The 23578-nt window shown below is 44.0% G+C and overlaps 1 protein-coding gene across 4 annotated transcripts in view; it reads right to left on the bottom strand.

Annotated features, from left to right (window-relative positions):
• The window catches only part of gabbr2 (gamma-aminobutyric acid (GABA) B receptor, 2), an 811906-nt gene that overhangs the window by 149443 nt on the left and 638885 nt on the right, over positions 1 to 23578 (bottom strand). For all 4 annotated transcript variants that reach the window (XM_069913637.1, XM_069913635.1, XM_069913636.1 and 1 more), the window contains exon 12: positions 18921 to 19028. In XM_069913637.1, the coding sequence (XP_069769738.1) occupies positions 18921 to 19028 (108 nt within the window). The remainder of the gene's footprint in view (positions 1 to 18920; positions 19029 to 23578) is intronic.

Below are 23578 nucleotides of genomic sequence, written 5' to 3'. Positions count from 1 at the left end.
CGCTCCACCCCCCAACAGCCCGCCACCAGTCCCCACATCGATCACATGGATAGGGGGAGAAGCAGCAGCAGTGTGCGCCATTGGGAAGCCGCTGTCGGGTGACATCGCTGTCAGGTGATGCCGCTGTCAGGTGATGCTGCTGTCAGGCGATGCTGCTGTCAGGTTATGTCATGTGTGGCCTGGGTAAAGCAGCAGGCAGGCAAGGCACCACTGAGGAGGCCGGGAGGGGGGAGTGAAGGGCGAGTGAAGAAGCCAGGTGCGGATCAGAAGGAGTGAAGATGCATGAGGGCCATGGGGTAGCTGTACTATAACCATCTCTCCTGTAAATGTTAACTTTTATGTAGTTACTTTTATAATTGCGTACAGCGCTATTATTATTATGTTTATGATGTTTGAGTGTATTGATGATAAATAAAGATCCATGTGTACCTCTTCCAACTTAAATACAAATTCAAATTAAAGACAGACCTAGGTAACAGAACTTGTTGTTAACCCAGGGAGGTTCAAGAGCCTGATATCTGTTGGAAAGAAACTGTTCATCAATCTAGAGGTGCTGGTCTTCAGGCTTGTGTACCTTCTGTCCAAAGGCAGCAGTGAGATGTTGTGACTAGGCCTGAGGGTCCTGCTCCTGCCTGGGAGCCTGAGGTCTGTTGCTGCCAGCGCTGGGAGCTCAAGGGACATGGCTGCCGGTGCTGGGAGCCCGAGGGATACAGCTGCTGGCACCAGGAGCCCAACGTCCCCGGTCAGTTCGGCTCCGAAAAGATTTTGGATAAATGAGGGCTTCAGATATCCTCTTCTTTCCAAAATGGTTTTCCTCTATCCACTCGATTGAGACCCCCCTCAAAGAACTTGAATAAATTTGCCACGCACAACTTTCCTTTCATTAAGCTGTGCTAACTCTGCTTGACGAGATAAAGTTTTAAATGTGCTGCTATTACTTCCTTAATAATTGATTCTAATTTTAAATGTGATGCCATTCTTATTTTGTGAAATAACCCAAGTCTCCAGAAGCTATCAATGAGAGTCAACCAGCAGCAGAGCAGCTGGTGCAGAGCAATACCCCACAAAGGAAAATACAATGATAACCATCACAGGATAAGAAATAGGAGCTGGAGTAAACTATTGGAGTTCTCTGGAGTGGGACCTGAACCCACTTCTCTCTGATTCAGTTGTCAGAGTGCTGTGACTGAGGATATCTGTGGTATCATTTGGATTTAGCTTACTCCACAACCTGCATACACTGGGGCAGGCATATACTCATAAGTTAAAATATCCAGAATGGGCATCATACATCTCAGAAGATCAGAGGTCCTAACCAATGGCCACCAGGTGAAAGTAGAAGAAGAATGTCCTTTTCTGAATCTTTCCTCCTCTGATACCATTATCTCTCTTTCCCAGGACTCTGCCGAAGAAACATGCTTAAAATCTATCAGTGGACATCCCAATTTGGCATTCACTCCCAAAAGGCAGTTGAGACAGAGGGAACGAGTAGCAGGGGTGAAGAGTCACCAGTATGGAGGGGAGGGGATGGGAATGGCTTAACAGCAGGTCAAGGAGGTCCAACATCCAAAAGTATGTGTGGGATAAATTTGGTTGTTATGATCCCATTTGTATTTGTTACACACTGTTTGAATGCAAAAAAACATAACAGATAGGTGCAACATAGGCTATTTGGCCCATCAAACTTGGTTCACCATTCAATAAGATCATGGCTGATTGATTTGCACTCAGGTCCACTTACCGGCTCATCCCCATAACTCATAATTATCTCACAATCCAAAAATCCATATATCTGTCCATCTGTGTTCAAAATGAATTTAATAAGACTGCCTCTACTACTTCAAAAAAAAATTTGCTCGAGGAAATCAGTAGGTCAAGCAGCATTAGAGGGAGGTTTCAGGTCAGAACCCTTCCCCGAGACTGAGCATACAATTGGAGAAAGCCAGTATAATGATGACAGAGTGTGAAGGGAATTGGTGAACCAGGATGATGGACAGATTGGGAGGCAGAAGCAGTTGATTAGCAGGTGCTAGATGGAGGAAGAGAGGGTCAGATGAAGATAAGTCAGAGGGTAAAATTAGAGATGCCTGGATGTGGGTGATGAGTGGACACAAAAGCTATCTGTGATGGAATCTGAAAAGTAGAGAAAGTGATTATTGTGATATAATAGAAGCTGTTAAGGGAGAAGTGAAAGACAAATCAGACCAGGTGGAGCTGCACGGGGTGGAGGGAGGGGAGGAATCCTTTTGGTGAAATGTGGATGGGAGCTTAGAAATAGAGAGGGAAGGGACATCAATGAGTGGGAAAGGGGGAAAATGGAGGAGAAGAAAGAATGGATCAGGAACTTGTTACCTGAAATAGAAAAATTCTATGTTCATAACCATTGGGCTGAAAACTGCTCAGGGGAATATGAAGTGGTGTTCCTCTATTTTATGTTGGGCCTCACTCTGGCAGTGGAAAAGGCAGAGGATAGACCACATGGCAATGGGAAGGGAAGTTGAAAATTCAACTTGCAACCGTAATTTTAGGATGACCATTGCAGACTGAGTGCAGATGCTCCGTGAAACAATTAGGAAAGGGCTCGGCCTCACCAATGTTGAGGATGGAGGTCACATAGATGCAGTTGGAGGAGGTGCACATGAATCTTTGCCTAACCTGCAAAGTCTGTTTAAATCCCTGGCAATAGCGAGGAAGGAAGTGCGAGTTCAAGTGTTCCACCTCCTGCGATTGCAGGGGTAAATACCTAGGGTGGAACATTCACGGATAATACCATTGGGTGAGAGACTCCCGTGCACCTCTATATCTTCCTTGGGCAGAAATCTACACAGATCTCTTACCCTCTGGGAAAAGCAGTGTCTCCTTATCTCCATCCTAAATCTAAATCTTGAGGCTATGTCTTTGAGTTCTAGACTCTACTCCCAGTGGAAACAAACTATTTGATTCTATCTTATCAATTCCATTCACAATTTTAAATGTTTTGAAAGGAATAAATGAGATAGAAGCAGGGGGTTTGTTTTCATTGGTAACTGAGACCTTCCATATTTTTGGAAATCTCCCATATCAATATTTATTATCACACTGGCATACTGATTATGTTCATTTTCTGGAGTTCTATTTAAATAACACATTTATCAAATATAATGCCAACACCCCATAAGAATCAACTAATGTAACTAGATCTAACCATTCAAAATTAGGGTCAAGGTTATGAACATGAATTTCAGCTTTGCTCAGTTCTGAAAGTCCTCCCAAAAATAAATACAAAAGCAGAAGGAAGGAAAGCCGACAGCATTCAGTATAACATACCTCCGAGATGAAATTCATAGGCCACCATACGAGGTCGATGGATTAGACTGCTAATCCCTTGATCACCAGGGAAATTAGTCAGATGAGATATATAATTGGATAACACAAATTGCATACATAGAGAGAGCTGCTGCTAAGAAACTCTACTAAGTTACAAAATGATGATAATTTGTGATGTGTGAACAATCAACATTCTTTCAAATTTTGGAATGTAGTGTTGATATAAAACGAAACTGAAATATTAAATGGCACCTTGTGGTATAACTTTTTCCTTAAGATCAGAGGCTATTTAAATCCTCCAACTCTGAACAGAGTGTCCACAATTTTCATTATCATTCTGAGCAGTCACAAGGAAATCATATTCACAGTTCTATTTTCAAAGTAGACTTCATGCGCATAAGGCAGGAACTTTAACTTTTCATGTGATTAGAGTGGACAGTCAAACTGATTTGCTGGCTCTGCATTCCAGTCATGCATTCCAGGAATAAACGAAGGAAGAAAATGAAAGAAAACCAAGACCTGCTCATCCTATTACCTCAATTCTGCTGCTGAATACAGCAATCATTGTTCCTCTGCATCATGAAGAACCCCGCAACAAATGTTAGCATTTGCACACTTGGGAGCGGGTCAGCAGCTAATTATGTTGATAATTATTTCATCAGGCTCTATGCAGGACCCTCCTCTGGAAAGGTGGGTTTAAAATGTCCAGATATTGAAAGGATTAACAAAGACTTTAGCAGAGTGTGCATGGATTGACAGAGATAAAGACCACAGAGAAAGGACCACCGGCCCAACTCAGCCATGTTGACAAAGATGCCTACCTATGCCAATCCCATTAGCTTGTGTTTGGCCCATATCTACCATGAGCTTTCCTATCCATGTACCTGTCTGAATGTCTTTCATGTCATCATTGTAACTACCAATTTCTTCGGCAGCTCTTTCCATACGCCCATCACCTCTGTGTGCAAAATCTGCCCCTCAGATTGCTTTTAAAACTTTCCCTCTCACTTGAAATATATGCCCCTTGCCTTAGATTCCCCAACCCTGTGATAAAGACTGTGGCTTGGAAAACTTGGTCAGGGTGGACCAGTTGGGCTGAATGGCCTATTTCCAGGTGGTGATACTCTGTGATTGCAAATAGAGACCATCCCCATCACTTGTCCTTAATCACTTGTGTTACATGGTTCACAACATGAAAGCTTTTCAAGTTGATTATCTGACCTGGCCTGTAGGAAGCCTCTAGCAATGTATTCTCAGACTGAGTGCCTCTTGTCACCTGGGCCAAATTGCTGATGGTCTATGGGATTAATGACCTGCCAGAACTGTTGCAGTCAGAATATTTGGAATTATGTACATTTTTCACTTGCTGCACATCCCTCTGCAAAAAGAAATGTTGTATATAACTTGCCTGAAACTTACAGAATTTGGTTTTCATGGTCACACATTCCAACATACCTGCCATCATGAAACCCAGCACTCCTCTCACACCGGTGATACTTCCCCTGGCATTCAGCACTCACTCTATGTGTTAGAATAATAGCATAGGTTGATTAACTGGATGGAAAGAATTTGTTGATGGAGGAGCATGGCAGAAGCGGAGGTGGAATGTCAGCAGAGACTGGACAGATGGGAAAAGTGAGGAAGTTTAAGGGCAGATTGGTTATGTATGTTTGAAAAGGAAAGTGTGCATATGGTGTGCATGTACTGCATTAGCCACATAATCTGGTGAGGTTTTTAGCGCTGCATCCAAGATTGGGCTCCAGACACATTTTGCTACTTCCAGCCAGGCATCCTTTGGCCTTGGTAGCAGATTTTTTTCCCCCCCACCATCTGTCCCTTTGGTTTCAGCACGACTTCAAATAAGGTATTGCACTTGCAGTCTTGGCTTGTTTCTTTTTTCCATTCCCAGTGACCTTCAGCTCGCTTTGAAATCCATCAAATGTCATATTTCCCAGATTACTGTAAAGTGGAGTTGGAGTCGTACCAATGATTAGCAGATCAAGCTAAATCAGTCATGAAAGATGTTCAGGCTGGGGCTGGGCTAAACATGCACTGCCATCTCAGTTGCACAAACATTTAAATTCCCTGTTCACCTACCAGAGCCCCAGACATTCACTATGCATCTAACCTAAGAAAATCACATATTTTAGATAACAAATTTTGGAATTTGCTAACCATCAGAAAAATCACTATTACCACTTTTTATCATTTCCCCCACAGGTATTTCAATAAAATTATAATCTAACAATGTGTATTATTTGACATTGTTATTTCTTTGCTTGTCATATTGATTTGAAGAACAAAAGCAAACCTGTTGAAAACTCCTCAATTAAAATTTGTGAAGAAATACTGTGAGTATTAAACAGTCAGCAAAAGGAAGTAGAAACAGAATTAAGGTGGTGGGGGGGATTGTATACATTGAAAAATCAAGGCAAATGGGCCAGCATTTCATGGAAAGGTACAATAGAAGCAAAGGCCATTCTGTTGCCATGCTGTTTTAACTGAACTTTCTTCCTGTAACACTATTTTGCACTATTTGTTGAGCTCAGGGATAGGTCGACTTGCCCAGATAGCGTTCCAAACAATGTTTTCCTACAAAAAACACGTAACCATAAACAATTCAAATTCAGTCAACAAGAAAATAAAATTGATGAAGCCCAGTCCCTCTCTGCATGAAATGTTACATTATTCTCCATTTCAACTGCACATGGAATTGTGGAAAATTTATGGGACAGGTGGCAGTGGCTCAGGCTATCTTTTTACTGGTCAATGGAGAGCTACTCAGCCTAATCCGACTTTAACTATTTCTTGTTAATATTCAAATAAATTCAGCTTTTCAACTTTTTACTGTATGCATTTTGGTAACTCTCTTCTTGATTATTTTTTTAAACAATAATGATAATTGATGAGCTTAGAACAAGTGACGTTGTCTACATTGACTTTAGTAACGCTTTGACCGGGTCACTCATGGTAGATGATCCAGAAGATTAAGGCACATGGCATCTGGACTGACTTGGTAGATGGCATGCAAAATTAGCTTGGCTACAGAAAAAAATGGGGAATTGAGGAGGCAAGGTTTGACTGGAGGTCTGTGATCAGTGGTAGTCTGCAAGTATCAGATAAAATAAATATGTTATACTGTTTAAATGCAAAATAAATTATTTCCTCAAAGATGTAGGCAGCTTCATTAGCAAGTTTTCAGATGACACAAAAACTGGCAGAGTTGTAGTTAATGAAGAAGGTTGTCAAAAGATGGAGCAGGATATAGATCAGTTGGAAATATAGGCAGAGAAATAGCAGATAGAGTTTAATCCCGACTACTGTGAGGTGTTGCACTTTGGTAGATCAAATCTTACAACTTATAAGATTTTGGTTTAGCCACATTTGGAGTATTGTGTGCTGTCTGGGCACCGAGCTACAAAAAGGAGCATGTGCAAGACTGAAGTATTGGTAATAAGGAGAGGGAGAACAGACTGTTTTCTCTGGAGCATTGGAAGCTGAAGGGGGACCTCATAAAAATATATAAAATTATGTGAGGAATTGACTGGAAGGCATTCATTTAAGGTGAAAGGGGTGTAGTGAACTGGGAATTCTCTACTGATATGATGTCCTAAGGACTGGCTCCTCCCCTGCATATCCCGATATAAACCCTGGATCCCCGCCAAAACTCCAGTTCTGTCCATAGACTATTGTCTGTTATTCTTACTGAATAAAAGCATGTTGTACTCTCTCTGATCTTGAGTGATCTCAGGCACGCTACAATTTTATTCGGTAAAGAAGAGGATGGAAGCTCTGTTGAAGCCAGCGATGCTCCTAATCAATCCTCTGTCCCCAAAGGCCCCGGAGAAATTCACATACTGGCTGGAGTGCTTCCAAACATACCTGGCAGCCACACAAACGGTCTACTCCACGGATGAACTTAGGAGGTCAGTGCTCCTTTCACGTGTTCAACCTAAAGAATTCCCAATCATCAGGGACTGCACTACATATGAGTTGGCTGTCAAAAGGCTGAAAGCTCGCTACATGAGGCCCCAAAGTGTCATCCTAGCAAGGCATCAGCTCTCTCAATGGAAGCAGCGGCCTGGTGAGTCCATTGAAGATTTTATCCTCATCCTATCAGTAATTGTGAGGAACTGTGGGTATGAAGACGGCATGGCCTGAGAATGGGAAGCCGAGCAGATCCAAGACATTCTCGTCAACATCGTGAGGTCTAAGTACATCAGACAATGGTTGCTAGAGCAAGGCAGCATGCTGCTGCCTGACAACGTGAAGTTGGCCAAGTCATTGGGGATGGCCCAATTGGGAGCTGATATCCTGGAAAGCACCCTCCTGGATGATCTGGTCCCCAGAGCAGCTCAACACGCGGCATTGGCCGTGATGCCCCAGCAGCCTCAGGAACCAAGGGATGGTTTTTCTGCAGACAGCAGCAGCATCAAAGAACTCGATGTCCTGCTGAAGATTCCATCTGCTCCAGTTGTGGTAAGAAGGGGCACTGGGTGAAGGTCTGCAGGGTGAGGGGGAGTGCTGAGAGGTCCAACGCATGTGCAACTCCCGCCGGGCTCACTGAGATGAGCCCAAAACCCAAACCCATGGCCTCCTGGTGTCAGTGTAGCATGCCATGGTCTTCCTGCGGGACTGCATGGCAAGGGCAGCGACACGGGGAACCTCAGCGGCCATCTCACCATGTTTTGAAACTGGCACCATTCTCATCAGACAAGGGAGAGCGGACATATTGTCGCACTGCGTGGTCTCTGTTATCTTGCTGGTTTTCAAAATCGGTGCCAACAGAAGAAGGATGAGGGCGGCTAGCTTGCCGCACCTTGTGGTCCCTTCTATCTTGCCTACCCGACAATCTGCAAGGGGGAGCAACCCCAGCAAGGGGAATGACTGCATCTCCATAGTCCTGGCAGTGATGGTGTTGGACTAGGAGATACCACTCCAACTGAACAATTCCAAGATCACGGTGGGGGTTAACGGACATAAACTGAAATGTTTAATTGACTCTGACTTGACTGAGAGCTTTATAGACACAGAGACAGTCCAAAAGTGTATACTTCTAATTACTGTATTTTTTTAGCGTCCCATACGCAGCCTGTAAATATTGAAGAACATTTACCTTTGCAGTAGGGGGTGTTCTGTAAGTTCAGAATGTATGCAACTTGAGAATTTATGTGCTCCGGTTCTGTTGGGTCTTGACTTCTTGTGTCACTTTAAAAACATGACCTGGAGTATTCTGGTCCTCTTCCTCCCATTATGGTTTGGAACGGAAGGCCCTAAAACTCTGATGCCTCTTGTCTCTCTACACTGAATATTGATCCACCTCCACTGTTTCCGAATCTGAGCACCAATTTCAGACCAATTGCTACAAAAAGCAGACACTACAGCGCAGAGGATCAGGTATTCATCAAGGCTGAGACACAGCGGCTGCTTGATGAGAACATTATCAACCACGGTACCAGCCCATGGAGAGCGCAGATAGTTGTGGTAAAGGGGGAAGAAAAGTCCAGGCTAGTAATTGACTATAGCCAAACTATTAATCATTTTATACACCTGGAAGCATACCCCCTCCCTTGAACTTCAGACATGGTGAATGAAATTGCACAGTACAAGGTTTATTCGACCATCGACCTAAAAGCTGATTACCACCAGTTGCCAATCCATTCTGAGGACCATCCCTCCACCGCTTTTGAGGCTAACGGGAGACTCTATCAGTTCCAGAGGGTTCCATTTGCTATCACAAATGGGGTCTCAGTCTTCTAGAGAAAAATGGACTGAATGGTGGATGAATTGAAGTTGAAGGCCACCTTCCCCTTCCTTGATAACGCTACCATTCGTGGCCACTCTCTGAAGAACCATGACACCAATCTCCAGAATTTTCTCCATGCAGCTGAGGCCTGGAACCTCACTTACAACACCAGTAAGTGCATGTTCAGGGCTAAACACCTACCCATCTTGGGCTACGTAGTGGAGAATGGCATCATTGGCCCCAACCCCAACAGGATGCGCCCCCTGTTGGAACTCCCAATCCTGAGGACAACGAGAGCTCTGAGGAGGTGCCTGGGCTCTGAGGAGGTGTCTCATATTACACTCAGTGGGTACCTCAATATGCAGACAATGTACATCCCCTCTTAAAAACCACCTCCTGCCCACTGATAGCTGAAGCTCAAAATGCATTCAAATACGTCAGAAGCCACATTGTGAAGGCCACCATGCAGGCGGTGGATGAGAATGTACCTTTCCAGGTAGAAAGTAATGCTTCAGACATAGCCCTGACTGTGACCTTTAATAAGGCGGGTAGGCCAGTTGCATTTTTTTTCCAGGACCCTACAAGGTCATGAGCTTCGGAACTTATCAGTGGAGAAAGAGACTCAAGACATTGTAGAGGCCATCAGCCATTGGAGGCAATACTGGTGGGCAGGAAATTCACACTCCTCACAGACCAGCAATTGGTAGCATTCATGTTCAATAATACAAAATGGGGAAAAATTAAAAATGATAAAATCACTCAGTGGAGGATCGAATTCTCCACCTACAACTATGATATAGTCCACCAACCTGGGCCCCTCAATGAGATTCCAGATGCCCTGTCCAGAAGAAGTTGTGCCTCTGCACACACTGGCCAGTTACTGCACAATGAGCTCTGCTGCCCAGACATATCACACATTTTACCCTACTCAATTGAGGATGTCAGGGGAATGACTAGGTCTGCCAGGTCTGCACTGAGTGCAAACCACACTTCTACCACCATAGCAAGGCACACCTGATAAAGGCATCCTGTTCCTTCGAACGATTCAGTGTCAATTTCAAGGGACTCCTCCCCTCCACGAATGGGATTGTGCACTTCCTCACAGTCATTGATGAGCACTCTCGTTTTCCCTTCGCCATTCCCTGCCCAGACATGTCCACGCTGTAGAGCTCGTCGAAAGAACCAAAGACTTGTTGATCCAAACCAAGGCTTTTATTAGCAAAAGACCGGAGCTCTTCACAGGTGGCCGACCAGTCCGGAATGATCCGACCTGGCTAGGGACACAACCCTTTAAGGCCCAGACAATAGGTGTGGCTTAGCTCTCAGCCAATCGCTGTAAGCACAGTCTAGATAAAGTAACTATATACACTATGTACATTGGTGATAGATCTGTACTATCACATTCATCCCTTCTTGGAGAACTGACCCTGGGAAAAAAAACAAAAACGAGGGAGAGAATGAAAGGAAGGGGTAGGTCAAGGACTGTAGCGGTCAGGGGGTCTGACCATCCGGCGTGACCTCCGTGGTGCCGGGATTGGGGTCACTGGAGCGGTGTCGCCAGCGGGCTCGTCGGGTGCGACTGCTCCGTCGCTCAATTCCCCAGTCGTGTTGTCGGCAGGGTGGCCCGGGTCATTGGGGTGCTGTTGGTCCTTCTGTTGCGGCACGGGGCCTGGAGAATAAAGTGTTGGGGAAGGTTGGGTTGGGGGGTTTGCTGGGTCTACTGCGTCCTGAGCTAGGTCCCGCACCGAAACAGTGTCCTCCCACCCGTCTGGGAACTCAACGTAGGTGTAATGTGGGTTCGCGTGGAGTAGAGTCACTCGGTCGACCAAGGGGTCATTCTTTGAGTGCCGGACGTGGCATCGCAAAAGGACAGGGCCAGGGACGGTGAGCCATGCCGGTACAGTGGTTCCTGATTCGGATTTCCTCGGGAAAAGGAACATCCTTTCGTGGGGGTTGGCATTTGTTGCAGTACATAGGAGGGAGCGGATGGAGTGTAAGGCACTAATGAGAACCTCCTGCCAGTGAGAGGTGGGGAGACCTTTAGACCGGAGAGCCAGTGTAACCGCTCTCCATATGGTGGCATTCTCCCTCTCGACCTGGCCTTTACCGCGTGGGTTATAGCTCGTGGTCCTGCTTGAAGCAATACCACACTCCAGAAGGTACTGTCGCAGCTCTGCACTCATGAATGAGGACCCCCTATCACTGTGGATGGAATTGGGGTACCCGAAGATGGTGAAAATACTGTGAAGGGCCTGTATCACTGAGGTGGCAGTGGTGTCTGGGCAGGCCACAGCGAATGGGAAGCGAGAGTACTCGTCGATGGCTGTAAGGATGTAGGTATTACGGTTGGTCGACGGTAGGGGCCCCTTAAAATCTACGCTAAGATGCTCGAAGGGGCGGGTGGCTTTGATAACGTGGGAGTTATCCGGATGGAAGAAGTGAGGCTTGCATTCAGCGCACACCGAACAGGCTCGACTGTGCGCCTTGACAAAGTGAGCAAACCTAGTGACCCCTGGATGACAGAGCGCCTCATGGAGTTTCCGTAGTCTGTCCATCTGTATGCTGGCGCACGTCCCCCTGGAGAGCGCGTCAGGCGGGTCGTTGAGCTTACCAGGCCGGTACAGGATGTCATAGTTAAAGGTGGAGAGTTCGATTCTCCATCTGGCGATTTTGTCATTTTTTATCTTACCACGCTGGGTGTTGCTGAACATGAAGGAGACCGCGCGTTGATCAGTCAACAGTGTAAAGCGCCTCCCAGTGAGGTAATGTCTCCAACGACGCAACGCTTCAACTATGGCCTGGGCCTCCTTCTCGATCGAGGAGTGTCTACTCTCCGGACCCTGGTAGGTTCTGGAGAAGAAGGCTACAGGCCGACCGGCCTGGTTCAAGGTGGCTGCCAGGGCGAAGTCGGATGCATCGCTCTCGACTTGAAACGGGACAGACTCATCGATCACGTGCAGCGTTGCAGCAGCGATGTCGGATTTGATTCGATCGAAAGCCGCTGTGGCTTCGGTCGAGAGGGGAAAGGAGGTGGTCTTGATAAGAGGATGCGCCTTGTCGGCGTAGTGTGGAACCCATTGGGCGTAATACGAGAAAAGGCCCAGGAAACGTTTGAGAGCTTTCTGGGTATGTGGGGGGGGTAAGTCCATTGGGGGACGCATGCGGTCAGGATCTGGCATGACTATCCCGTTCTCCACCACACAACCTAGAATAGTGAGTCGTGTGGTCCGGAAGATACACTTGTCCAAATTGTAAGTCAGGTTCAGTCGACGGGCAGTTTGAAGAAATTTGTCTAGGTTGGCGTCGTGGTCTTGCACGTCGTGGCCGCAGATGGTGATATTGTCCAGATACGGGAAGGTAGCGGTTAGCCCGTTCTGGTCCACTATTCTGTCCATTTCCCACTGGAAGACCGCGACACCATTCGTGACCCCGAATGGTACCCTGAGAAAGTGATATAGCCGCCCATTCGCTTCAAAGGCCGTGAATGGTCGGTCCTCGCAGCGGATCGGGAGCTGGTGGTAGGCCGAACGTAGGTCAATACTGGAGAAAATGCGGTATTGCGCGATCTGGTTCAACACATCCGTGATGCGTGGCAGGGGGTACGCATCCAGGAGCGTGAAGCGGTTAATGGTCTGGCTATAGTCGACCACCATCCGTAGTTTTTCCCCATTCTTGACAACCACCACCTGGGCTCTCCAGGGGCTTGAACTGGGTTCGATGATGCCCTCATCCAGCAATCTACGCACCTCACTCCTAATGAATTGCCTGTTTTCGTAATTATATTGCCGACTTTTGGTGGCCACAGGCTTCCAGCCAGGGGTGAGGTTTGCGAAGAGTGCTGGCAGGGTAATCCGGAGTGTGGAAAGGCCACAGGATTGGCCCCTGGGCACGGGGGCGGGTTGCTCGGGTGCTTCGGGGGTGGGGCGATGGCAGACAGAGAGGGGGGCATGGGGTCCCCCAAAGTGTAGGGACACCGTTTGGAACTGACACTGGAAGTCTAATCCCAGCAACACTGGGACACACAATTGGGGAAGGACGAATAATTTGAAGTGGGTGACCGTTACGCCCTGTACTTCCAGCGTGGCGATGCAATACCCCTTTATCCCATCTGTACTATCACACACGCCATCCATCATTAGGGCCCTAAACTCCATTTTCATCCTGTTCGGGTATCCCTGCTATATCCATAGCAACCGGGGCTCATCATTTATGAGCGAGGAGCTACAGCAGTTCCTGCTGGTAAGGGGCATTGCATCCAGCAGGACGACCCCCAGGAGGATCAGACAGGTTGAGAAAGAGAATGCATAAAATTGACTCTCTGGTCCAAAGGACTTCTAGTCTTATGCTGGCAGGATGTCCTACCCATGGTGCTACACTCCATTAGATCGCCACTGCACTGCGACCAATGTGACTCCTCATGAGCTGATGTTTTCTTTCGAGAGAATGTCAACATCAGGGATCACCCTCCTGATTTGGCTTACAGCACCAGGACCAGTGCTGATTTGAAAGCATATGAGGAGGAGCAAATCTGACCCCCTGGTCAAAAGAGTGCACCTAATCCATGTCAACCCCACTTATGTCTATGTGGCATTCCCGGATGGCAGGGAGGACACTGTCTCAATCAGGGACCTATCACCCGCTGGAACTGAGGGTCCATCACCTCAAGGGAGCCAGGAACACCAAGGGGCTCAGGTGAGACAACTCAGGAAGTGGTTCCAGCCACCCTTCAACTAGAGCTGGATCACCCATGCCCCAAGGTCCTGGAACTACAGGAGGATCAGGAATTCCAGAGCCTGCCTGCCTGCACTACAGCGCTCTGCCTGCACCACCAGACATCCTGACAGGTTGAATTTATAAAAATTATATAATTTTTATTCTATGACTATGCTATCTCTGGTCTTGAGTGCTCACATTCGCGCTGCAAGGGGAAAACTATAAAGCTGATTTACGAGTGGAAGATGGGAACATGGTCCAAATGGACGTTGCGGAAGCAGATACAAAACCAATGCTAAAGAGGTGTTTATACAGGCACATGAACAGGCAGGAAATGAAGGGGTATGGATCAGTTTAATTTGGCACTATGGTTGGCACAGATATTATGGGCCAAAGAGCCTGCTCCTGTTCTGCACTTTTTTGTTTTCTGTGATGCATACCCATCTTCAATGTTTTAATGTCTTTTCAACTGTGTGATATGCAGACTCAGAAGTAATAATTTTGACAATGCCAAACCAATGGTTTCACACATGGCTTAATCAAAGGTTCACCAGAATTTCCTTTTTTTTTGTTTTCTCTTGTTTTGTTAACAAAGTCCAAGATCTCTCTGTTATTACATAATCTTTAAAAATATTTTATTTAATTTGCATTGTATGTCATGAATTTTTGTTACAAAATATATAATTTTATACTTACCTTTCTGAAGTATTGCTTTCTCAGCCTGCAAGCCAGTGAAGCCATTAACTGTCCCTTGGAATAGGATTTTGTTCCCCCCCCCCCCCACAATTCTCTAAACAGACTGCTGAATTTTGATAAAGAAATAACTGAAATATTAACCTTTCTTGCTTTTGACAATGATTGATCTGCTGTGAACTTTCAACATTTTCTGAGGTAGAAATGAGAGGAAGAAGTCACAAATTCAAAAGCTAATGCAGCATAATAACAAGACTCTCAGGCAACTATTTTCCAGGCTGACCCACAACGAACCTATCGGTACAGATCCCATTTTCCAGCTCTAGGCAGGTAGCCCACTTTTCCATTTTGTTTCAAGTGCTCATTGAGATACATCGGAACACAATAGGAGTGAGAGGAGACTACCAGCCCCCCAAAAGGTTGTACGCCACTCCATGGCTGATTTACACTGGCCTAAACTCTCCTCTGCTCCAATGATACTCCTTGAATGCTGTGTGAGAACATGCCTTCATCACACTCTCAATAAGAACATTCCTTGTATTAATGACACTGAGTTTTTACAAAAAAATGATGTTTTTTTAAGATCTTAAAATACATGTCTTTTTAGAAAACTCCATAGACTTTTTCAGATAATTAAGTGCTTGTGGAGCAAGGAGGGAGGGTCTTTTTTTTTGGTTTTTGTTTGTTGTGGTTGTCATAGAAAGTTTAATAATATTGTATAATTAGAATGTTACCATGTATATTTATGAAAAAAAATCAAAAATAAAATATTTTTTAAAAAGTACTTGTGGAGCACATTTGCTTTGGTGCCACTGGGCATGCAGCGCACACTTTCTGTGAAGCAACTTACCCCCTCCCTAACCCTGTGAGTAATGTGACAATTGTCCATTTTAACATAGTTGTATAAAGAATAAATATTGGATGGGATATCAGGGATAACCTCTTCCAGAATAACAGCACAAGATCCCTTATGTCCACCTTTGAGGGCAAATGGGTTAAATGTCTCATCTGAAAGATGGCACTTTAGAAATTGTTCCACTTCCTCAGCCATGCATTCATGTGCCTTCAGACTTTGGAGCTAGACTTAAACTTGCAACCTTCCTTCTCCGAGGCTCCATGGTCAGAACAATTTACAAGCTAATGAAATAATGTTAATATTATTAATCGAATAATATTAAAATAATATTCAAAATTTATCCAGTTGTGAATATTCAGCTCTGATGTACTTACAAAGGATCTTATAGGTTATTGTGTAAAGCTGCTTTCTACTTCAGAAAATGCAAGAGATTAGAAGACTCTTATTCTATGTCAATTTGTGTGAAATTGATTTTCATTCTTCTCAAATAATGCAAATTTTCTTGCACTACTTGCTCCACCTGACATCCTTACTCTCTAGGTTAGGCTATGCCATGATTCATTTTATGTTTCTGAGACAATGGCAACCTCTGTCCTTAATTAGCCATTGGCTTGGCTTCATGAACAAAGATTTAGGAAGAGGCTTCAGGCTCACTGGTGGCCTATGAGGCCAATGTAGGACAAACATCCCCGGCTGCAGCAGCTGCAAGGGAAATTCTGTTCTGTGTTTGGTGCTGCTGTGTCACAGTTCTTCCTCCATTTCCTCCTGTCCTCAAGGCCAGGTCTACGTGCTTTCTTGAAGAAGGAGACAGATTGAAGAATGGTGTGTCACCAGACCATGCGATCGGAGGTTAGAGCAGACCGCTGGTAATTGTCAATGTGACAGGCACCAAAGGATTTCTTCAGAGAGCCCTTGTACCTCTTTATCGGAAGCCCTCTGTCAGGGTAGAGTTCACCATAAAGCACAATCTCGGGCGAAAGGTCAACGCCAAGGGGAGCATCTGCAGGAGATACTGTGCCCTCCATATGATTGCGGCCATCGCTTGCCATCAAACCGTGCCCCGTCCGTGTCACTAGTGTGTGTCAAGCATCACTGGCATCACACTAGTGCCTCTCCACGCAATAAAAACAGAGCTTTGGGCTGCTACATCGGAGGAACTGAGGAGGTTAATATCCATTCGGCAGGTTCCAGCATCCCTCTCCCCGCTGAGCGAGTTTCCAAGTGTTGTACTGTGCCCCCATTACCCTAATGTCCCCCTCTAACACTTGCTCTGGTGCCGACGCTACTTGGGAAGGTGATGTTTCTCCATCATAGAGACATGTCTGCCCAGTGTAGCTGTGTCTTCAACAGCATGGGCTTGATGCTGGTAACCTCCGCCTGTTCGAGGACTTCAATGCTGGTGACGATGCCACTCCAGTGGATGTTGAAGATGGTACGGAAGCACTGATAGTGGAAGTGCTAAAGGAGTTATAGGTGGTGAATGTACGTGATCTGCGACTCTGAGGCGAATAGGAAGGTGTTCAGTACAATGGCTCTGTACACACTGATCCTTGTGCCTTTCTTCAGATGTTTCCTGTTCCAGACTCTTTTGTACACAGTTTGCACTGTTTGCCTTTGCCAGCCTGTTGTCAATGTTTTTATTAATCTTGACATCTGACAAGATGGTGAACTCCAGGTAGCTGAACTGATGGACTGTCTTCAGCTCAGTCTCACCAATGGTAATGTGGCGAGGGTGGTACTCTTCCTGAGGTGTGGGCTAATGGAGAATTTATGTCTGCTTCAAGCTGACTTCCAATCCGAAGAGCTCGGGAGCCTTTGCAAAGCATAATTAGTATATGTATATTTAAGGGGTAGTCTCGGAGATGCACTAAAATTTTACTTCCATCTTATTGGAGAGGGGTGTTTATTTCCTTGAAATGTATTGGTTGATCAGTTGAGTTTTTAAGCAACTATTTGACAACTATTTAGATCAGAGCATTTGTGACATTGGTATCATCTGTTTCTGCAGCAGAATGGCTGTTATCATCAAAAAGGCCCATAATTTGGAGCATAGTTAACCAAGAAGACCTTGGTTTGTTCCTTCCTTCCTCATTCATGTGAACTACTTAAAAAAATATTAACGTCAATTATGGACTTCAAAGAGACAACAGAGAGCAAAATGCTTCAATAACTTGGATCTCTTGTCCTATTCAGTGATGAAGGACAAGGCAAAACTATTAAAGTCAGTCCATTACTGCACCTCATCATCTTGACCTGACAGACCATGGCCAGGGTGTATGGAGACCCCTGAAATGGAGTTCAAGGTTTGTGGCACTAATTGAGTCAACTACCTCATGTTGGATAGTGATGAACTTAAGCAGTGCTGGCTGCAGCTGCATTCATATGGAGCAGTGGTAAGTATTCTGTCACAGCCTTAACATGAAATGTGTCGATGCGGGAAAGGTTTTGAGGGCTTAGGATGTGAGCCACATAGTAAGAAAGCCTATGCCTTGCTGAGATAAACAGTGCTCAGAAGGCTCGTATAATTCTATTTCTGCTCAATGAGGACTGAACACTGATGAAAGCAATGATTGATAAACAGGCTGCCTTTTCCTTTCCCCATACCATCCTTCCTTCTTCCACTCAATCCACATTTTCCACCTAATGCCAGTGAGCAGCTTAGCAAGGAAAATCAAAATAATACTTGAGACCAAAGAGATCATTAAAAAATATACTGTTATTCATTTTCATGCAAGATACATTTGTGCCTTGAACTCAGAGAGGCCATTAAAACTAAAAGTTACGAGGGCACAATTTAAAGCTTGAATTAAATGAAGAAAAGATAAATGTGGATTCACTAATGTAGTTGGGGCAGTGGGACTGGTGGAATTTTGAGCTGAGCATCAGGAAAGACATCACAGAGCTGCAATTTTAAACTTAGGTGGAACAGGCTCAAATCTCTCATGGACATCTCTGAAATGCATGAAACACGAAAGTTTGCAGATACTGTGATTGTAGTTAAAACACATCAAAATGCTGGAGGAACTCAGCCGGTCTTTCCAGCATCCATAAAAAAGCAAAGATACATTGCTGACATTTCAGGCCTGAGCCCTTCAAGAAATAAGCAGAATTCTTTGAAGAAGGGCTCAGGCCTGAAATGTCGGCAAGAAATCTTTGCTTTTAGTGGATGTTGAAAAGACTGGCTGAGTTTCTCCAGGATTTTGGTGTGTTTTTACATCTCTGAATTGTGACAAGAGGAAGGTGAGATCACAGCTGAACCAACAAAAAAAATCATTCAAATTGGAAGGGGAATCAAGCATTTACAGTGTGCTGGAAAACCATCCCAGAAGAAGTAAACATCTTCAATTGAGTTCATGAAGGTCAACTAAAATAAAAGGCTAGTCTGATACCACATTGACTCAAAGGTAAACATGAAAGCAACAATTATGCCTCAAGGCCCTAAAGGGATAAACTGTGGTGCACATAACTGCAAAATGACATTGTACATTTCATCATGCTCTTTGCTTTATAAAACAGCACATTTGTTGCTTACATTGAACAGCATCACAGATCATCAGATAACATGTCATTACTGCAAAATGAACACTTCAATCACAAGCTACTTACCTTTTTCTTCATCTTCACATTTTTGAAAATGGCGTGAACTCTCCATGTCTTTGCAAACATTGCTCCAAATGCGGTTGTATAGCCAACTGTAAGAATCCAAGTTCTAACCTGACAAAAAGAGGAAAGTGAAGGTAAAGAACAATTTTAAATGAGCAATTACTCACTTTAGACTGGTGGAACAATTAAGTGAAGGATCCTATTTAAAATCTTTACATTCAGCAGCTTGCAATATTACTTCCACCCAAAATAACCACCCTGCAATAGTTTTCTGAGAATTACTGCCAAGCTTTAAACAGGAAAAAGCCTTGATCCAAATGTTTTCAGCATACTTCAAATTATTATATACATTGTTGTTTTGCTATTTTAAAATATGAACATAAGAAATACAAGACTCAAAATCTTGATTGATTTGGAAAGCAGGCACGAAAAGTAGTGAAGTGACAGGGGCCCATGACAGGTTGTTCTGGTGTTCCTTGCATCTGAAATGCATGCAGACATCTTGGAGAACAACCATTCTCTAAAAGGTCCACAGCACATTTAAGGGGGGGGGGGGGGGGGAGGGGGTGCCACAGACTGAAATCCTAAATATTTTTAATGCTTTTTATGTGGTCAGTGGAGAGAAGTATGGAAGAAACCTAATAAACTTGACTGCTTTATGGGAAGGTGGCCCATAAACTATGAGCAGAGTCCTAAGGGAGCCAGAATGACTGTTGTCAAATGATTGCAGCATTAAAATAGTGTGAATTGGGTTGTTTTGTACATCATCATATAATTATGGGGAATAAACTCAGGAGTTCCATACAACAGTAGGATTCAGTTGGTGCTTGCCTCTTTTAATGTTGGAGGTGCATTGGGATTATTCACATTACCACCTTAGATGCCAGTCATCTTGGCATTCCAACAATTTTCCCAGCAGCAAGCTCCCTGATAGTGGTAACAGGACCAAAAGTAGTTTACAAGTCAACTATCCCTGTGCCAGTAGACAATATACATGGTTCAACTAGTTCCGTGGATTAGATTTGTGTTGAAGGGTGCTCGATGAATGGCCCAAGCCTGAAGGATCTGTTTTCGTGGTGATTCTCTGATGCATTGCTATACAGAAAATGCCATGTCTAGCTCACCTAGAGTGCTGCTGCCTTGGTGAGATGGTTTAATGCCAAGCCCACATCTGCCCAAGGATACCCTCAAGGCTATAGCCTCTTCTACTATTGGAATGTAACCACATGCCACGTGAGCTGCAGTCACAGGGTAGGACATGCATGAGTAAATGGCCAAGGAAAACCATGCACGCATGGCATCAATTCAAATCAAGTTTATTGTAATCTGATTGGACAAGTACCACCTGATGAAACAGTGTTTTCTGATCCTCAGTGCAAAGCTGGCAGACCTTATAACAAGACATTACACACATGCAGACAAACAATACATATGCAGAACAAGTAGTCATCTATATAAATAAATAAATAGTTTCATGAATATTAGAGTTTCGGATGGTTGTTCAGCATTCTCACTGCACGTAGGAAGAAGCTGTTCCTCAGCCTGTTGGGGCTGGCTCTGATCCCTTTCCCGATGGGAGCAGCTGAAAGATACAGTGTGCAGGGTGAAAGGGATCCTCAATGATTTTCTGCATCCTCCTCAGACAATGATTCCAGTAGATCACATCAATGGAGGGGAAGGGAGACTCCAGTGATCCTCTCTGCCACTCTTATGGTCCTCTGATCTATGTCTCTGTATCAATCATACCATACTGTGATGCAGCTAGCCAGGACATTCTCAATAGAACTCTTATAGAAGGTTGACATAATAGTGGCCAGTAGCCTTGCCCGCTTCAGTCTCCTGAAGTCGCTGTTGTGCCTTCCTGACAAGTGAGGAGACATTGAGTGTTCGCGATAGGTCACTAGTGAAGTGAACTTCAAGGAACTTGGTGCTCTCCACTCACTCTACTACAAAGTTGTTGATGTGTAATGGAGGGTGGTCATTCTTGGTTCTGATGTTCACAAACATTTCTTTTGACTTGTCCATGTACAGACGCAGGTTGTTACTCTGGCACCATTTCAGGAGATTTTCTACCTTTTCTCTGTAGTGCGACTCATCATTGTTGCTGATAAGGCCAACTACTGTTGTGTCGTCTGCAAACTTGATGACAATTTTGGATCTGGATCATGAACAGGAGCGGGCTGAGTATATAACCCTGAACGTGAAATTTCAGCCAGGGATACATTTTAAGCTCTATTTTAGCTGAGGTATTACCAATAAAACTAAGATGATTACATTTATCTGTTGATGTGTAGAAGAGTGATGTGTAATGGAAGATTCTAACCTGTTTTTTTAAACTTGTAGCTCTGGGTTCTGCAAGGCTGAGAACCTGCTTGTGTTTTAGAATCAGCAGACATAAGCTAAATTCCACCAAGGGGCCAGAGATGCTGTTATCTGATGAAAGGACATCTGTGAACCAAGAACATTTAATCTGCCTGCTTGTTTTGGTCATAGACTGTCAGAGGCCTAGCCTTGATGCAAAATAAACCATTGTATTCAAAGTGATAAGCTGAAAATTATGTTATTTCTTAGAAGCCTAGCATGCTAGCTTGTTTGCTTATCTTTCTTGCTGTGCTGGGAAGAGGTGCTTGGGTAAGCAGTTTTTGGGTAATATAATCCATGGTCCCGCTGCTGAAGCTTGAGACTGTCCGAGAGGTGGCAACATCTCTCAGCAAGAAGAAGAAGAACTTCTGGAGTCCAGCCAACGTCCCGGTCAGGGGAGGTGGAGAAGCTGCTACCGGCGCCCTGACAACCTACTACAAGTGTGCAGTCGTTGCCTCGCTTCGGCAGTTGGGACCAGTCCAAGCGTTGATAAGTATAGTTGGGAAGGGCTCGCATATTGTAGTGTGAAATCAGCTTTTGAATTTGTAATAAACATTTGTATAATCTGAACTGCTCTCGGTGTGTGTGTCTATTTTCTTTCGGTAGCTCAAACACTGTGACCAATCTAAAACGAACAAAATGAGAGGTACAAGTTTACCCAAGACAGATGTTCAATTATTTGACTTCAGAATCATCATTTCCTTCATTAATATTTTCCCATAATCAAATTCTTCAGCACACCAGGAAAAATGATTTTCTCGAATTATGGAATACACTTTTCTCTGCTGTGATCTGGTCATATTTCTTTGGCATCTCAGCTCGGCTACTTGAACTATATAACACCCTGAAACTATTTTAAACTACTGAATTCAGCAACAGAAATAAAAGTGGAGTTGTGCAAGGTTAAATAGATCCAAACTAATATGAAGAACATAATCTCAAATGCCACAAAACACTCTTGGAAGCACGAACAAAATTTGTCCCTGTCATTTAGCACCTTAAAAACAATTTACAAAAGGATCCTCAATTGTTGAATCAGAGAATGGTTCTCAACTGTGAGGCACTTTTTCAATAGTCTCTATATGATATCATGGATCTCTAGGGGGACAAATAAAACAGGAGAGAAAAAGATCCATCTGACCTGAATTCGGTGACCCAAGGGCAGTGATAGACTTGTAATAGTGATTTATATCCTTTTTCTAAAAAAATAATAACAAAACCAAAGAGAGTTCTAGGATTTTAACTACAGTAAAATCCCTGTTATCTGGAATTCAAGCAACCACCCAAAAAAAAGAAAATAAATAAGTAAATAAAAGTTAAATAAATAATAACATTTAAATGAAAGTTTAAAACTGTAAATGTTCGTGAAGTAACACATAAACCTTTGGTGAAGTTGGGAGTAAATATTTAGCCAGTGGCGTGCCTTGGTTGTGTTTTGCTCATAGTAGCTCTTTGAATAAAGTTGTATTTGTAGAAAATTGCATCATCCAGGATGAAGATCTGGTTAATGCCATTCACCATTGGGGATGACTCTCTTAAAGTGTCTCATTATCCCTGCTTAGTAAGAGTTTATCTTTATTAGTATATAATGAAGTATATTAAGGCTTTATCTGTAAACGTGGGGGGAGAGGAGGGTTAAACATGATGTTATTGTTCATCTTTCCATTGACTCTGTAGATGAGGAGGAACATGCAGATACAGTGTTGGTTAAATGCTTTCAAAGAATGTGACTAAAAATAAAATTGTTTAAAGTTATATATTCATGCATGTGAAGTTTGTTCAGTGTAAGTAGGCTATAGCAATTATGTCTTTTAAACTGTTTATTCTTAATGCAGGTGTATTAGGCATTGTAAGGGTGAATCTCAAGCAAAGGAAACCTCAAGCATCCGGCATTTTCCAATCCCAGTAATGTGCCAGATACCAGGGGTTTCACTGTACAATCAAGTGTAAATTACTGGAAAGTCCACATGCCTGAAATATCTAAGATAATAATATGACCAGCTGACAACCTTGTAACATGCTTTGGTAAATGAGTCCATAATCTCTTAGAGTTTAACCTCTGAGCATGCACAACATAGGCATTGTCTGTGTACTGCAGCTCAATAGCTGAAGTTCATGTGACCTTAGTAGTTCTGCAGCATCAATACCATTGGTTAAATGGATTCTGTTCAGTTCTGAAGATCAGTTCCAGGCACACAGAAAACATGCTGATGGAAACATGCAGCAGATAAGATGGAGTAAATAATGTAACCTTGTTTGCTCCACCTCTCCACTGAGATTGGCTCTGTTGTTGATCAGTC

Source organism: Narcine bancroftii, chromosome 1, assembly GCF_036971445.1.
Source record: "Narcine bancroftii isolate sNarBan1 chromosome 1, sNarBan1.hap1, whole genome shotgun sequence".
NCBI lineage: Eukaryota > Metazoa > Chordata > Chondrichthyes > Torpediniformes > Narcinidae > Narcine > Narcine bancroftii.
This window is presented reverse-complemented; position numbering and strand designations above follow the sequence as displayed.